Genomic DNA, 17,243 nt, shown 5'->3' with positions numbered 1-17,243 from the left:
CGCCCCTTGGGGCCGCCCCCACACCCAGCTCGCCGGCGTCTGGCTCTCATGATGATGAAGAAGAAGAAGTTTAAGTTTAAGGTGGACTTCGAGCTCGAGGAGCTCTCCTCGGTGCCCTTCGTCAACGGGGTCCTCTTCTGCAAGATGCGGCTGCTGGACGGCGGCAGCTTCACCGCCGAGTCCCCCAGGTAACGCGCCGGCCGCTGCTCCCGAGCAGCTGCGCCCTCGCCTGCCCCGCAGGGGCTTGTTGGATGGGCAGCATCTCTTTCCGTGGCCCATTTGCTCCAGGAGGGCGGCCAGCCTCGGGAGCTGTTCTTTCTCTAGGGACCCGTCTGAGATCTGTCGGGAATGTATCGATCTGCGAAAGTGCTTTGCAAATGGGTTCTCGGCTGGGGTAAGCCACCTGTGCTCGTGATTCCAGATGGTTCCTGGTATCTGTTCTTCCCTCCTAAATTCTCTTGGAATGGGAGCGATGGTCAGAAGGGAGAGGATGCTTCTGGTTTCTCTTTAGACCTTTCCATATTTGTGAGATGCACAGTGGAACTTGAGCTGTTGTTAAAACAAAAATAACCCGAACTGCTCGAGTTCCAAGAGCGCCCGCTCTAAACCGAAGCCTGTGCTTTTAGCCTTTCTTCTTCTCCGTGTTGGTTACTGGGGGGCGCTGGAGTCCAGGATGAGGCCGGGGTAGGCCTGGTCAGGCTTGAGTCAAGTGTTCCCTGGCACAGGACAACAGTTTGTGCCTCATCTCAGAGCTGCGTGTCCAGTTACGCGCTAACACGCACTGAATTGCCCGTCTTGAGGCGACCGCTAATGGCTCTCAGTGGGGAGGAATTAGAACCAGGAGAGCCAATGCCCTGCTCTCATTTTGAAATGAGCCCCTGGGCACTCCCAGGGAGTGTCGTTGGCAGGTTACAGAATCAAGTCAGGAGTGGTAGTGTTCCTTGAGTCACTTCAGGGATATTTGTAGGTTGACAGCTCTCTCCTAGGGTAAATGTTCCTTAAGAAAAGAGAAAATTTGTGGAATTTTTTAAAATGAACTTTTAAGTTCCTGAGATCAAGGAATAAGGCTCATAGTTAATGCTTATTTTGCTTAGATGTGCTGTTCATGGACTTCATTTTTACCCTAAAAAATATTCTGCTTTACTTTTATCTGTCACCCCTATTAATAATGTAAAGGAAATAATGTCCATGGGTTGTGGAATTGGGACCAGAAAATTGTCCGCAGTGGCAATATTGAAGCCTATGAAAGCCAAAAAATGTAAATGTCTAGTTGGCCAAAGCAAAGGACGTATGAAGCAATACTGATTCTCAGAATTAAAAAAAAAAAATCAGCTGAGGGTAGTTTTTTAGATTAAACTATGATGACACATCTACACAGTCATTTTTAACACATTGGTAAGAGAACACTGTAACTCAGAATGGTTGAGCAAATATTGTACCAGCTCTTAAGGTGCTGAAGTCCAAAGCCAATTCTTGAATGTTCTGTAGGTACAAATGAGAGTCTTACCCCGTTCTGTGGCAAAGTCCCCACCCACCACTCTGGCAGTTAGACCAGCTCTCCTGGGCCAGTGGTGACACCTGGTGGTCAGGATACTTCCCTGCTCCCTCCTTTCTCCCTCAGATTATTGGTTTGGCTTGCTTGTAAATCAGTTATTCTGGTATTGCAGACAGTCATTTATTCAGCAAATAGGTATAGGCTAAACCTTTTAAATATCATATTTAATTCTCACAGCAAGCCTATGACGTAGGGATCCCCATTTTGTAGATGAATAAACTGAGATTCAGCATAACTGACTTTCCCAAGGTCCCCACATCTGGTAGGTGAAAAGCCAAAATTATAATACAAGTCTCTCTAATTTCAAGCAGATTGATGCCATGTAAAGGAGAAAATTGTGTGTTGTGCTGAAGAGGGAGCTTCCCAATGGTTTTAACAAGCAAGGGGTGTAATTTGATTTGGAATTTGCAAGATTGGAAAGGAAAAAGCAGATATCCTGTATTAAATTTACCCCTTTTTCTTCCAACTAAAACATGGCTTTAATCAAAGTCAGTTAGGTTAAGAATAGTGCTCTGTGTAACCAACCAAACAACACCCATATAGTTTGGAGGGAAGTGATTCATAAGAAGGAGCATGTTCCTTATTAGGTACAGGTAGTTGGTGTAAAGCTAAGACCAAGATTTTGGAATGACGTGGATCTGAACCTAAATCCTAGCTCCACAATGGCAAACCTGGGTTGGTTACTTAGCCTCTCCAAGCTTCCATCTATAAAATAGAAACCATCACTGGCTTATGGGGGTGTTGTGAGGATTTAGTAAGACGATGCACCTAAAACAGCTACCACAGTGCTCTGGCACCAACTGACATTTAAAAAGAAGATAAGGAGCTTGTCTGAAAGGGTTTGTTTCCTTTACATGTTATACTTAATTTTTTTCTCCTGGCAACGATGAAAGTATTGATTTCAAAAAGCTACCTCATTTTAGAAGAAAAAAGAAAGAAAATCAGAAATACTTAAGGATGTGAATTATTTAAAAATTGCATAACTTAAGGCAGAAATGTAGAGAACAAACGTATGGACACCAAGGGGGGAAAGGGGAGGTGGGATGAATTGGGAGATTGGGATTGACATATATACACTAGTATGTATAAAATAGATAACTAATGAGAACCTGCTGTATAACACAGGGAACTCTACTTAGTGCTCTGTGGTGACCTAAATGGGAAGGAAATCCAAAAGCGAGGGGATATATGTATATATATAGCTGATTCACTTCGCTGTACAGAAACTAAAGCAACTTTGTAAAGAAACTATTCTGGGACTTCCCCAGTGGCGCAGTGGATAAGAATCCACCTGCCATTGCAGGGGACACAGGTTCTATCCCTGGTCCGGAAATATCCCACATGCCACGGAGCAACTCAGCCCGTGGGCCACAACTACTGAGCCTGCACTCTAGAGCCCACGAGCCACAACTACTGAGCCTGCGTGCCGCAACTGAAGCCCACATACCTAGAGCCCATGCTCTGCAACAAGAGAAGCCACCGCAGTGAGAAGCCCGTGCACCTCAACAAAGAGTAGCCCCCGCTCGCCGCAACTAGAGAAAGCCCGCGTGCAGCAACGAAGACCCAACACAGCCAAAAATAAATAAAATTAAATCTTTAAAAAAGTAAAAAAATAAAGCAACTATACCCCAATAAAAAAAATTTTTTAAAGGCATTTAAGTTTAAAAAAAAATTGTTATAACTTTTCATTCTTGGGTACCAGTCTAGGCAGTGCATCTCTAAATAAATGCTAGATTTTAATTTTTAAAAAAATCACCTGTACCTCTCAAAAATCAAATATAGTTAACACTTAAAATTTCTCCCATAAAAATATGCAATGAACTACACAGAAAAGGGTTAACTTAGCAGGCCCAAGACTGCTTTCCTGAGAAAGGCCTGTTTACAGTGTTTTTGCTGGCATCTGGGAACCTGAATGTTCAGCAGTTGCCTACAGTGAGTCAAACTTTGGAGTGGCTCATTGTGCCTAGACTACAGTGTGATTTGTGCTGAATACTTTCTGGGAGTCTAGAATTTTGGCCTGTTCTAGGCAGAGGGTGCCTACGTGACCAGCCCGGAGATGCCTATGTGGGGGGAGGGTACCCTTAGGTGCTGCATTTCTAATGAGTTTCCTTGGTAGACACATGTGTTGTCACAATTTGATGTTGGAGAAGTTGTGTTCTGGATGACTCCACTGAGAAAGAACTCTTGGAAGCTTGCACTTGGTTTCTGAGGACTTTGTTCTGTGCCCCTTTCTCCTTTGCTGATTCTGCCTTGTATCGTTTTGCTGTAGTACATGTACGATATATCTTAGACGTGGATATGACTATATGCTGAGTCCTGTGAGTCCTCCTAATGGATCACTGAACCTGGGGGTGGTTGTGGGGACCCTTGATGCATGAACCTACGTAAAGGAATAATTCATTTTGTTAAAGAAAAGCCTTGGAGGTGCATAGCAAATAATAAATATATTTAAGTATATTTTGTTTTGTGCGAAAACTAAAGATGAAGATCATTCATTGTTTACCAAATATTAATTGAGCATTTACCAAGTTTCTAGCTGCCTGTCAAGGGCAACAAATATAAGTACAACAAATATAAAGGCCTATAAGGCAATTACCTCTACTTAATGAAATTAGATCATACATGGATAATTGCTTGGTGATAGGAGACAGTATGATTTAGTGCCTAATCAGTGGGTCACACAATATGTGAGTGTTGTTGAATTTCTGAAGGTAAAGAGTTTGTTTACAGCTGTAAAGGCTACTGAAAACCACATCACCTTTTCAGTTGTGCATGCTGGACGGATGAAGTGGCGTTGACAAGGAAGTGTGGGTGGGAGGACTGATTGAGCAAGTTGGCAATAGGAGTTGGTGATAGATCAGCCTGACTGCTGAGAGAGTTCACATTAAACTTCTAGCAGAAGATAGAGACATTGAATGCAATTATAAAGAATTTACTTTCCACTGCTTATAGCATAAAAGTCAATCTAATTACTCCAATAAAGATGTTTAAAAAAAAAAGTCAATCTAAGATTCTTGCGCTAGGTTGTAATGTAATTAAAGTGATGTTTAAGCTGGCTGGTGGGCTGATGCTCTTTGGATTCAAATGGGGATAGATTAGAAATGAGGAGACAAATTAGGAGTCTATTAAAATAACCCAGGCAGAAGTGAATAAGAACCTGAACTTGGAGGCTTCTCATGGAAGTAAGTGATGAAATGAAAATGCTATGACAGATGCCTTGATGACATGACAGAGTAAAGAAGTCAGGAAGAATCTTTGTTTTATTTTGCAAGGGGAATATACATATCGTTGGGGAGATACGAGGAGGTCAGTTATATGTTTAACATACTACACTTAGTGACAGGCTGATAAGCAGTTGGAGACATATTTACTGTGGATTTCTTAGCTCTGGTCTATTGTAGGTAAGCCTGCGTACTGGATTTTTCATGTAAAATTTCCTTACACCGTTTTGCCCTTTTAAAGATTATTAATGAAAATTAATCTTAGAAGCATCCAGTTTCTCCTGGGAAGGTGTATCCAGTGAAGATGTTAGAAAAAATAAAGACTTAAAAGGTACTTATTTGTATACCGTATGCTAACACATATATATGGAATCTAAAAAAAAAATGGTTCTGAAGAACTTAGGGGCAGGACAGGAATAAAGACACAGATGTAGAGAATGGATTTCAGGACACGGGGAGGGGGAAGTGTAAGCTGGGACAAAGGGAGAGGGTGGCATTGACATATATATGCTACCAAATGTAAAATAGCTAGTGGGAAGCAACGGAATAGCACAGGGAGACCAGCCTGGTGCTTTGTGACCACCTAGAGCGATGGGATAGTGAGAGTGGGAGGGAGACGCAAGAGGGAGGGGATATGGGAATATATGTATACATATAGCTGATTCACTTTGTTATACAGCAGAAACTAACACAACGATATAAAGTAGTTATACTTCAATAAAGATGTTAAAAAAAGGTATTTATATGTAATACATGTTATTAAAAAGGTCAGATTTTTACATACGATAGTTAATAAAACACTCAGAAAATACATTGTATGATTATAATAATCTAATAAACTGAAGCCAAATTATTGCCTAGTAAAATATTTTTGAAGACCTTTCAAAAAGACAGAATGTTACATTAAAATCTTTTCAGAGCACCCTTCCTTTGTAAAAGCATTCAGATCACTTTAGAGGTTTACTAAGACTATCAGAACAAGTTTAATAATTTCTGGTCTGCTTTAATAAAGAAATATATGAGAAAATTTTCCTGTATTTTTTTTGGATTTCCAAGTTTGCTTTATTTTTTTCATCTTTTTTTGTGCTCGTAGCTAAATACTTTTCTAAGTTTCACATGAGCTTGTGGCAGAAAACCATATGTGAATTCAGGGAGTATCTGGGAAGCTTATGAGCATATCTGTGTTGGATCTTTTACTTTGTAAACAAGTTGAAGGCATTTTTTTCTCTTTGGCCAGAGTATCTTCATGTTTTCAAGATTTTAGTTCACTGCACATTGTGTACTTCTTTTTAGTAACTTTTTTCCTTATTTCAAAAATAACACATATTCATGTGGAAAACTTACAAAATAGAAAAGCAAAAAGAACAGAAATTGCATATAAATGAACCAGCTAGAGATAATCACTTATTATTTTGATGTATAACCTTGGAGACTTTATTGATCCGTACACACACATATGTATACACACACACCCTCCACACACACTTATCACATACTTTTTTTTAAAAACCAAAGTGGGATCATACTATACTTATATTTTTTTTCATTTAATGTATCTTCCCATATCATTACGTATTCAATTACAGACTTATTTTTAATAGATGCATTGTATGGATTTCCATGGTTTGCTGAACAAAGCCCCTTTTGAAATAGTCTTTCTTCTTTGCTTTCTTTTTTATTAACATTTTTATAAACACACTAAATTGAGCATCCTTAAAGATGTGCACATCACTGTTATTTTTTTAGGATTCACACTTAGAAATGGAATTATTGAGTCAAAGGGCAGTTTTAAGACTTTTGATACATGTATATTATTAACTTGCCCTTTGATACATTAAATTGACTTTTTTAAGATGAAAAAATTACTAATAAGTAACAAATACAAAAAATAATGCTGTTTGACCATATGGCACAAAATTATTTATACCCTGACCAGAAATGAGGTCATCTATTCACATTATTATAATAGCTATAAAAATGGTAGCTGACGCTTAATTGAGCTAGTACTTTTTAAAAAGTAGCTAGCACTTTGCGCATGTGTCAGGAACTTTTCTAAGCCTTTACAGCCTCAAAATCATCCTAGGAGGAAGGTACTATTATTACATTATCACTATTATTACTACTGCTATTACTCTCATTTTACACCTGAGGAAACAAGCCCAAAGAGGTGCTAAAAGTTAACACAGCTAGTAAGTGGCAGGGCAGGGAGGCAGTCTGGCTCCAGGGTATGATATGCTCTTAATCACAAAACTCTGTTGCCTCTCAAATTTTATGTTACATGTTTTCTCATTCTTATGTTTTAACAAAAGAGTAGATAAATATATATAGTATGACTTTTTCTGAATGCTAGTCTCAGAAAACTGGTTCCAGTGTGTGATACCACTAAACAAGTCATTAGACCTGGCCCCTTTAGATTTGCCCAAAGTTATTGTATATGAAAGATGAGAAACATAGTACTCATGCACGCACGTACTGTTGTTTTCAAGGTGTGGCTTTCCAGTTGTAAGTCCTCAAAATTGTTTCATTACTGGATTGTTGTACCTTGTAAAACTGTTATTAATGCCATTTTCCACTAGTAAGTTAATAGTCACTATTGTATGTCTAAGCCTTGCACACTAGGCAGTTTATAAATATTTATTGAAAGAATGCAGATATTTGGAGAAAGGATCCGTTGTAGCTTTGCTAAGAATGACAAATACACAGAGATTCCCAAATTAAATACATGGGGAAGTCATATGGGGCAGTATATGCTGTTCTATGTACACAGCTTATAAAGAATTAATGTTCAATTTGGGGTGTCAGCCTTTGAGGGATATTATCAAGTAGAGATCCAGGGAACTGTATTAAGATTCTGAGGAATCCCGAATTGTGTTCATAACAGGAGACTGGGGTGAGTCTCAAGGGAAGATGATGGTGTTCAAATACTAAAAATTGAGCATGTATACATGTATATTTTACATTCCTAATTTTATGTATTACAAAATCCTTTTTATAGATGTGTTACCTCCTGTTGGGTTAGGATATAGATCAAGTTCTGTAACACATATATTTGAAAAATAACAAGTGGCTTAAACTAGGTAGAAATTTATTTCTCTCACATATAAAAAGCCCAAGCTGATGTGGTGGCTCTGACCCATCAGGTTATCAGGGGCCCTGACTCTTTATCTGGTTGCTCCGTTATACCCAACTAGATGTTATTCTCATCCCCAGGGACTAAGTTGGCTTACCCCGCGTCCGAATTCCAGCCACTGGGAAGGAGGAAAGGGGAACGCGAGATCCTTTTTGCTCACAGCCTGTTGACCAGAACTTGAGCACGAGGACACATCCAGCCCCAAGGAAGGATAAGAAATGCCGTCTTTGCTGGGTGTCCACGTGCCCAGCAAAAGAGTCAGTTACAATAAAGAGAAGGGGAAGACGGTTATCAGAGGACAGTTAGCCTCTGATACTTCTCTCTTTTAGAGAAGAGAAAGTTGATCTGCAGAAAAGCAACACAATTTGTTCAAGATCACATGTCAATTAAATGAAAGATATTTGAAAGACTGTCCCATAAAGAGGGAATAGAGTTAGGCTGGGTACATCAGAGGAGAGAACAGGACCAGTGGGGAAATGTTAAAGATGGCATGTTTCTATTCAATATAATAACAGAAAAGATAATCTGTAACATTTAAAAGAAGACGGTAGTTAGTGAATAGGCTACCTTGTCCATTTGTCAGGAATGTTACCCTTCATCAGAAGGATGGGTGACCTAGGTGATTCTTAAGGCCCTTGCTAACTCTAGGTTTTCTATGATTAAGCTTTCAATTTTATTTCCTAATACTGCTCTTTCTAAACCTCCCATTTTAGTCAAGACTGGTCAGTTTATATTAGCCAAATATGTGTGTTCTGTCTCCTTGGTACTCTCTCCTATTTCCACCTCTTCTTTACCATTCTTTTAGTTGATTGAAATTCCAAGCATTCTTCAAGATCTAGAGCAAATGTCTCATCAGCTTTATGCCCACATCTGTCCCAGCCTACAATCCACCCACTGCTTTCCTCCAACACTTAATTCATATACTATGTCCTTAATAAATATTCGTTGTATGTTGAATGAACGAAATCTTTTTTCATCGTCCCTACTATGATTTCACCTCTTACTCAATTCCTGTACTTCTTGTTTCTACCATTCATTTCACCAAAATTTGTTCTTTTAATTACCTATAAAAATTTTCTATGCAGTGTAAAATTTACAGTAGTAGAAATAAATACAAGAAAAGGTAGGAAGAAGTGTTTAACTGGTTTTTTTTTTTTTGGAGGGGGTTGGTCAGGGGAAGTGTCATGGCAGGTAATTTTTTAGCAAGGTTTCGAAAACAGTCTAGCTGGAGAAGGAGATGGAACAGTAGAAGGAACAGTACACACAGTGGCAAGGAAAAGCAGCGTGGTGTGTGCCGGAAGTACTGTGAGTATAGTGGTGTATTACTGCTGCCACATAAAGAGCAGAAGAGAGTGGTCATTTCACGAAGTCTGGGCTTGCTTGGATACTCAAGCATCTAGGGAACCAAGAGCAAAGGAGTGATTTATGCAAAGTTAGTAGGTTAGCTTAGGTAGGGCTGGAATTTAAGAGAATTCTCATCTGATGACCTTAGCTTTCTCAGTAGGAGCCAAAAAAGATGAAGTGAGGGATATGAGGATAATGATAAAAAATCAGAAAAGCTTCTATAAGGAATGAGAGAAGCAGCTGACCGAAGACAAGGCCTAACTGAAATTTAGAACATGAATTTTATTGATGGCAACGTGCATGTTCCTGCATCTTTCTCTAGAGAAAGTCTAGAGAGTAGGCAAGGTCCAGGGTATAGGTGTTACTGAAATGGTATGAGGATAGGCATAGGGCAAAGAACTCTGGGTCTAGGATGTTAGGTTATTTGCACAGTGTTAAAATAGCCAGTATGATTGCAGGTGTTGGGTGAAGAGAGAGAGAGAGAGAGAGGGAAAGGTACTTCTGTGTGACATTAACTAGGAGAAGAAGAGTGTGACATAGCCATATGTCATGTGCCTCAAGCTGAAAGGAAAAGAGGTAACAGCCTGTAAGTGGCACTGAGGAGTTAGGAAAATGCTATTGCTGCCTCCTGTGGAAGATGGGAGTGGAGAACGCTACCCCCTATAGAGCTTCAACACAAGTAGTGTGCTCACGAGCTAGCCAGGTTTCACTTAGGCAGTGAGTAGACTGTTAGGTGAAGAGGTTGAGAATGTAGAGTTTGTTCAACCCTGGAACCAGGGTTTCAGGTGGTGTGGTAGAATGAGTTGGGAAAGAGAGCAGCAACAGAAGAATGAATCAGGGTGAAGAAGAAAAGAACTGTAGGAGAGAGCAGTCTGGAGATTTAGGGAGAATAGGTGACCAGGACTTGCACTATGGTCTTTTCCTGTGGATTACAGGGATGGAAAGTATACATACAACTGAATGGCCTTAAGATTTCTAATATGGATATAAAATAATTTAGTGTCACTTAGTAATATACATTTAGATTTCTCCCATGTCTTCATGGCTTGATAGCTCATTTCTTTTTCACACTGAATAATATTCTGATATCTGGATGTACTATACTTTATCCATTCACCTACCATTCACTGTGTGATTCCACTTATATGTGCTACCTAGAGTGGTCAAATTCACAGAGATAGAAAGTAAAATGATGGTTGCCAGGGGCTGAGGGGAGGGAGCATTGGGGAGTTGTTGTTCAGTGGCTACAGAGTTTCAGTGTTACAATATGAAAGGGGTTCTTGGAGATCTGGTGCACAACTATATGAACGTACTTGAAGCTTTTGAACTGTGCGCTTGAAAATGGCTAAGCTAGTAAATTTTGTTATATTTTTCCACAATTATTAAAAATGGGTAAAAAAAAAAAAAAAAAAAAAAAAAAAAAAAAAAATGAATAAATATTTTACACTCTTCCCCCAATTTTTATTAGGCCAAGCCAATTATTTACATATTAATATATTCATGTAAAGTGAATTAGTATTAAAAAGAAAGTTTTCTCTCTCTTTTTTAAAAAATTATTTAATTTATTTTATTTTTGGCTGCATTGGGTCTTTGTTGCTGTGCACAGGCTTTCCCTAGTTGCGGTGAGTGGGGGCTACTCTTCATTGCAGTGCGAGGGCTTCTCATTGCTGTGGCTTCTCTTGTTGCGGAGCATGGGCTCTAGGCGCACAGGCTTCAGTAGTTGTGGCACGGGGGCTCAGTAGTTGTGACTTGCGGGCTCTAGAGCGCAGGCTCAGTAGTTGTGGCGCACAGGCTTAGTTGCTCCGCAGCATGTGGGATCTTCCCGGACCAGGACTCGAGCCCGTGTTCCCTGCATTGGCAGGTGGATTCTTAACCACTGTGCCACCAGGGAAGTCCTGAAAGTTTTCTTTTTTTTTTTAACTTCACAATTTAGAGACATTTTGCCCTGAATTTTCTGCAAATTCAGGGCAAAATGAGCATTGATGAGTCCGTTCAGTCATTCTACCAACTAATATGATTTAACAAAATATAGACATATTGGCTTATTTGGTAATTAATCTTTATTTAACAGTTTTAAGAAAGTCCCTCTTTTTCCCCCTACTTGTGTTTCTGCTTATTTAAGTCATTATTTTTGCTCATTATATGTCTTGAGATATATGTTATTTGTTGCTCATCAACAAATGTCAGCATTTATTGATAAAATTATCTCTAGTTTATCTTTTATTAAGTGTAGTACCTTGAAGATAAGTTTGTTCTGTGAAAATAGTATGTATGATGCTTACTTACATCCTTTGCATGAGCTCTTTTCATCATCTCAAATGATATATTCTTCACAATAATCATTACTGTAAACATTGGTATAAAATATAATTTTTACCATCCAGGAGCCTGCACTTTATTGGGATATATTGACATATATTGTTAAATGCAATATAGGGCAGGGTGACAAAGCCTATATATAGTAAGTGTACAAATAAAATTGTTACAGCAGTTGAAAGGAGGAATGGAGCTATTAATTCTGAGAAAGTAGGGAAGACTCCTTAGAAGAGGCGGCCTGCGAGCTGAGCTTTGAAAGATTAGTAGGATTTAACCAGAAGGGGGGAAATGGGATGAAAATGTCGGACATTTTGACTCTGATAATGTTTTGACTTGTGTTTATTATCAAAAGCTATTTTTAAGAGTAGTACATCAATACTGTATCTTCATCAGAAAGCATTTTCTAGTGCAACGCTTTAGAAAACAGACTGGCAATTCCTCACATGTTAAACAGTTACCATGTGATCTGGCAATTCCACTAATATACCCCAAAAGACATGAAAACATCAACACAAAAACTTGTTCAATTAACACTTGAACAACACAGGGGTAGGGGGTGGGAGCACTTGCCTGATGCACAATGAGGCCAAACAAACTGAAAAGTCAGACTTCGGAGCATTTGGAGCAGAGAAACGTTTATTGCAGGACCATTTAAAGGCAAAGTGAGGGAGAAGCGTTGTTAGTTGTTGCAAACTTCTTGGTGAAGGAATCCTTTGTTCTTGCAGCTGTCCGGGTAGGTCAGGTCATGATCTTCCTGTGTGCAACAAAACAAATATTATTCTCTGTTCTACAACCTTTTATCTCTGTATGAATGGACTCTTAGAGGTCAGAGCCCTGAGAATAGGCTATCCTGTATATTTCAGGCTATAGGCAACATTCTTTTACAAAAGGTTCAGAGCCAGCATGACTAAGCACAGGCAACAAAGCACAAAGGTTAAAGCAAAAGGAATAAATCTAACGAGTCAGATTTGTTCTTCCCTATTACACGCTGACTTATCTTAGTCGGCCCTCCTTATCAGAAATTCAGTATCTGTGGTTCCACATTCGAGGATTCAACCAGCCATGGATTGTGTAGTACTGTAGTATTTACTATTGAAAAAAAATCTGTGTATTAGTGGACCCGTGTGGTTCAAAACCATGTTGTTCAAACTGTACATGGATTTTCACAGCATTATTTATAATAACCAAAAATCCGAGACAACCGCATTGTCTGTCAGCTGAGGAATGGGTAAATAAAATGTGGAATATCCATACAGTGGAATATTTTGGCAATACAAAGAAAGAAAGTACTGATACATGCTACAACATGGATAAACTTTAAAACTTCATGCTAAGTGAAAGAAGCCAGTCACAAAAGACCACATATTTTATGATTCCATTTATATGAAATGTCCAGAATAGGCAAAGTCTACAGGGGCAGAAAATAGATTAGTGGTTGCCTAGGATTGGGAGGTTGGAGGGAAATGGGGAGTGACTACTCACGGTATGAGCTTTTTTTGGAGGTGATGAAGGTGTTCTAAAATTGATTGTGGTGGTGGTTTCGTACTCTGTGAATATATTAAAAACCATTGAGCTGTAAATTTTAAATGGGAGAATTGTATAGTATGTGAATTATATTTCAATAAGGCTATCTAAAAAAGCATTTTCTGACAAAACTCCATTAAGCCAATCTAATTAACTCCTTGGATAATTTTCTATACCAGTTTATTCTTTTATTTAACAAATATCTGTTGAGTGTCTGCTATGTGCCAGGCACTATTCCAGGCATTTGAACTATTTCTATTATTTTTCACTTCAGGCCGTTTTTTTTTTTTTTTTAATAAATTTATTTATTTAGGCTGTGTTGGGTCTTCGTTGTTGCACACAGGCTTTCTCTAGTTGCTGCAGGAGGGGGCTGCTCTTCATTGTGGTGTGCGGGCTTCTCATTGCAGTGGCTTCTCTTGTTGCGGAGCACGGGCTCTAGGCTTGTGGGCTTCAGTAGTTGTGGCTCGTGGGCTTCAGTAGGTGTGGCTCACGGGCTCTAGAGCACAGGCTCAGTAGTTGTGGCACACGGGCTTAGTTGCTCCGCGGCATGTGGGATCTTCCCGGACCAGGGCTTGAACCGGTGTCCCCTGCATTGGCAGGCGGATTCTCAACCACTGTGCCACCAGGGAAGTCGCCACTTCAGTCTTTATTTTATGAAATTATTTTCCTTGGTGTTTATTCTCTTCTCTGTGTATTTTAGAATGAACATGAGTTATAAAACAAGTGTAACCTAATCTGTACAGTGGCTATTATTTTTATAAAGTCCAAATTTTCAGGATCAGATTTTACATTATCTAAATTCTGTTAAGAATTCTTAATTTTTGTGACAATTTATAGTCAATAGCAGTCTTTGTCGTGTGATATTTTAACCAGTGAGTTGTTTTAGCTAATTTTATGTTTATTATTGCTACCATTAATATTCATTATGAGCTGGATAAAAGACTTGTAGAATTTTTGTTTCTTAGCTAATCCAACAGAAAATTTTGAGCATTGCCTCCCGCTCTATATTATGGTTTAGGGATCAAAGATGTTCAGGGTCAATATGTCCTGCTTTGGGGTAGGAGAAAAACAGACCTGATAAACAGGAATACAGAACCATAAAAGTGGATGGTGTTGAGAACTTGGTGGCTAGGTGGTGGAGTGGAACAGAGAATGTTCGGGGCCTATAGTTAAGGACAAGACTGCACTGGGGGCCAGATTTTGGCAGGCCTTGGATGCCATTCGTGAAGACCAGGTTTTATTTTGTAGGCAATATGACCCTGAATCCCTCTTATTTTCTGATTCTAAAATTAATTCAAGATCACTGTAGAACATTTGGAAAATACATAAAATTACAAAGAAGAAAATGTTACCTATCAGAGACAATTACTGTTAAAATTTTGAAATATTCCCTTCCAGTTTCTTCCAATCCATTTTTATCCTGCTTTTTTCTTTTACTGAACATTATAGTATACGCATTTTCCATGATATTAAACACTTCAGCATATTATTCTGATAATGCCATATGTAATATTCTTTCATGAATGTACTATAAGTTAAGTAATAATTCCTCTGTTTTAGATATTCCTATTTTTTCAATTTATTCCTTCTCTTGCCAATACTGAGCTCTTTCCTGTGAATATTTGAATGTGAGGTGCAAGCAGGGTCTGTGATGATGTGTGGTAGGCAGCTCAGAGTTTATATCTTTTTTTTTTTTTTGTGGTACGCAGGCCTCTCACTGTTGTGGTCTCTCCCGTTGTGGAGCACAGGCTCCGGACGCGCAGGTTCAGCGGCCATGGCTCACGGGCCCAGCCACTCCACGGTATGTGGGATCTTCCCGGACCGGGACACAAACCCGTGTCCCCTGCATCGGCAGGCGGACTCTCAACCACTGCGCCACCAGGGAAGCCCCAGGTCTTGTTTTTGTATTCATTCAGCCAGTCTATGTCTTTTGGTTGGGGCATTTAATCCATTTACATTTAAGGTAATTATCGATATGTATGTTCCTATTACCATTTTCCTAATTGTTTTGGGTTTGTTATTGTAGGTCTTTTCCTTCTCTTGTGTTTCCTGCCTAGAGAAGTTCCTTTAGCATTTGTTGTAAAGCTGGTTTGGTGGTGCTGAATTCTCTTAACTTTTGCTTGTCTGTGAAGGTTTTCATTTCTCCATCGAATCTGAATGAGATCCTTGCTGGGTAGAGTAACCCAGATCCTTGCTGGCTAGGTTTTTCCCTTTCATCACTTTAAATATGTCCTGCTACTCCCTTCAGGCTTGCAGAGTTTCTGCTGAAAGATCAGCTGTTAACCTTATGGGGATTCCCTTGTATGTTATTTGTTGCTTTTCCCTTGCTGCTTTCAGTACTTTTTATTTGTATTTAATTTTTGAAAGTTTGATTAATATGTGTCTCAGCGTGTTTCTCTTTGGATTTATCCTTTATGGTACTCTCTGTGCTTCCTGGACTTGATCGACTATTTCCTTTCCCGTGTTAGGGAAGTTTTCAACTATAATCTCTTCAAATATTTTCTCAGACCCTTTTTTTCCCTTCTTCCTCTGGGACCCCTATAATTCGAATGTTGCTGCATTTAATGTTGTCCCAGGTCTCTGAGACTGTCTTCACTTCTTTTCATTCTTTTTTCTGTATTCTTCTCCCTGGCAGTTATTTCCACCATTTTACCTTCCAGCTCACTTCTCTGTTCTTGTGCGTCAGTTGTTCTGTTATTGATTCCTTCTAGAGTATTTTTAATTTCAGTAATTGTGTTGTTCACCACTGTTTGTGTCCTCTTTAGTTCTTCTAGATCCTTTTTAAATGTTTCTTGTGTTTTCTCCATTCTGTGTCTGAGATTTTGGATCGTCTTTACTATCATTACTATGAATTCTTTTTCAGGTAGGTGGCCTATTTCATCTTCTTTTATTTGGTCTTGTAGGTTTTTACCTTGCTCCTTCGTTTGTATGAAATTTTTTTGTCATTTTTTTTTTTTTTTTTTTTTTGATGGGTGTTGCTGTATTCCTGTCTTACTGGTTTTTGGCCTGAGACATCCAGCACTGGAGTTTTCAGGCAGTTGGATAGAGCTGGGTCTTGGTGCCGAGATGAAGGCCTGCAGGAGGCCTCACTCCAATTGATATTCCCTGGGGTCTGAGGTTCTCTGTTAGTCCAGTGGTTTGGACTTGGAGCTCCCACCACAGGAGCTCAGGCCAGACTTCCGGCCTGGGAACCGAGATCCCGCAAGCTTTGTGGCATAGTAAAAACGAAAAACAAAAAAAAAAAAGAAAAAGAAGAAGGAAAGGAAAAGGGAGCAGTACAGTATCAAAGAATAAAAAACAAAATAAAATTAGAAAGGTAAAAATTGTATTGGAAAAATAAAACTATAATTGAAACAGCTGCAGCAAAGTAAAATAAAACCTCAACAGAAAAAAAAAAAAAAGTGGTGGAGGGGTGGAACAAGCCAAAAGGAGAGATCACTAACGAAGTATAAAGAAAAAAATAAAGTTAGAAAAAGAAAAGATTTATTAGGAAAAATAAAAATATAAAAGAATCAACAGCAGTGAATCAACAAGGTATAACAGAACCCCAATCTAAAAGAGGAAAAAAGAAAAGAAAAAACAAGCCTTGGCTATAGGGGTGGAGTTTAGGCAGGGGGTGGAACTTAGGCAGAGGCAGGGTTTTGGATGGGGCGATGTTCAAGTGTGGGGCGGGGCCTCTGCTTAGGACCTGTGCAGAAGGGGAAAGGCAGCATCTGGAATGTAGAGGTAGGGCCCTGGGTGGGGGCGTAGGGGCGGGGCTTGGGCTCTGTGCGGCAGGAGGGAGGCTCAGAGGTCAGAGGATTAGGTCTGAGACCCCAACAGGCTTCTTGGTGCCTCAGTTCACAGGGAAAGCACTGGCCTGGTTCTGTTCCTTCATGCCCCTCCCCCACTGTCTCCCCCAGGGTCTCCCCCCTCACTACTGGACCCCTAACCGTGGGTGGGTCCCACTGGGTGTAGGAATTCCTTCCCTCCCCCAGCCACCCCTCAGGGGTGCTGGTCCCGGAGGTCCTAACTTAGGCAGAGGCAGGGTTTTGGATGGGGCGATGTTCAAGTGTGGGGCGGGGCCTCTGCTTAGGACCTGTGCAGAAGGGGAAAGGCAGCATCTGGAAAGGAGAGCCTCTGGTGTGTGGAGTTCGGAGTTTGGAGGTAGGGC

The 17,243-nt window shown here is 39.8% G+C and overlaps 1 protein-coding gene across 1 annotated transcript in view; it reads left to right on the top strand.

Moving 5' to 3' along the window:
- The first annotated feature begins 13 nt into the window (after positions 1-13).
- EEIG2 (EEIG family member 2) overlaps positions 14-17,243 on the top strand; it is a 93,015-nt gene continuing 75,785 nt past the window's right edge. Inside the window, exon 1 of the mRNA XM_024742138.1 lies at positions 14-188. Coding sequence (XP_024597906.1) covers positions 49-188 — 140 coding nt within the window. The 5' untranslated portion in view covers positions 14-48. The remainder of the gene's footprint in view (positions 189-17,243) is intronic.

This window comes from Neophocaena asiaeorientalis, unplaced genomic scaffold (assembly GCF_003031525.2).
Source record: "Neophocaena asiaeorientalis asiaeorientalis breed wild unplaced genomic scaffold, Neophocaena_asiaeorientalis_V1.1 scaffold35, whole genome shotgun sequence".
Taxonomy (NCBI): domain Eukaryota; kingdom Metazoa; phylum Chordata; class Mammalia; order Artiodactyla; family Phocoenidae; genus Neophocaena; species Neophocaena asiaeorientalis.
The sequence above is the reverse complement of the archived record's forward strand: the minus strand, read 5'-3'. Positions and strand labels throughout refer to the sequence as shown.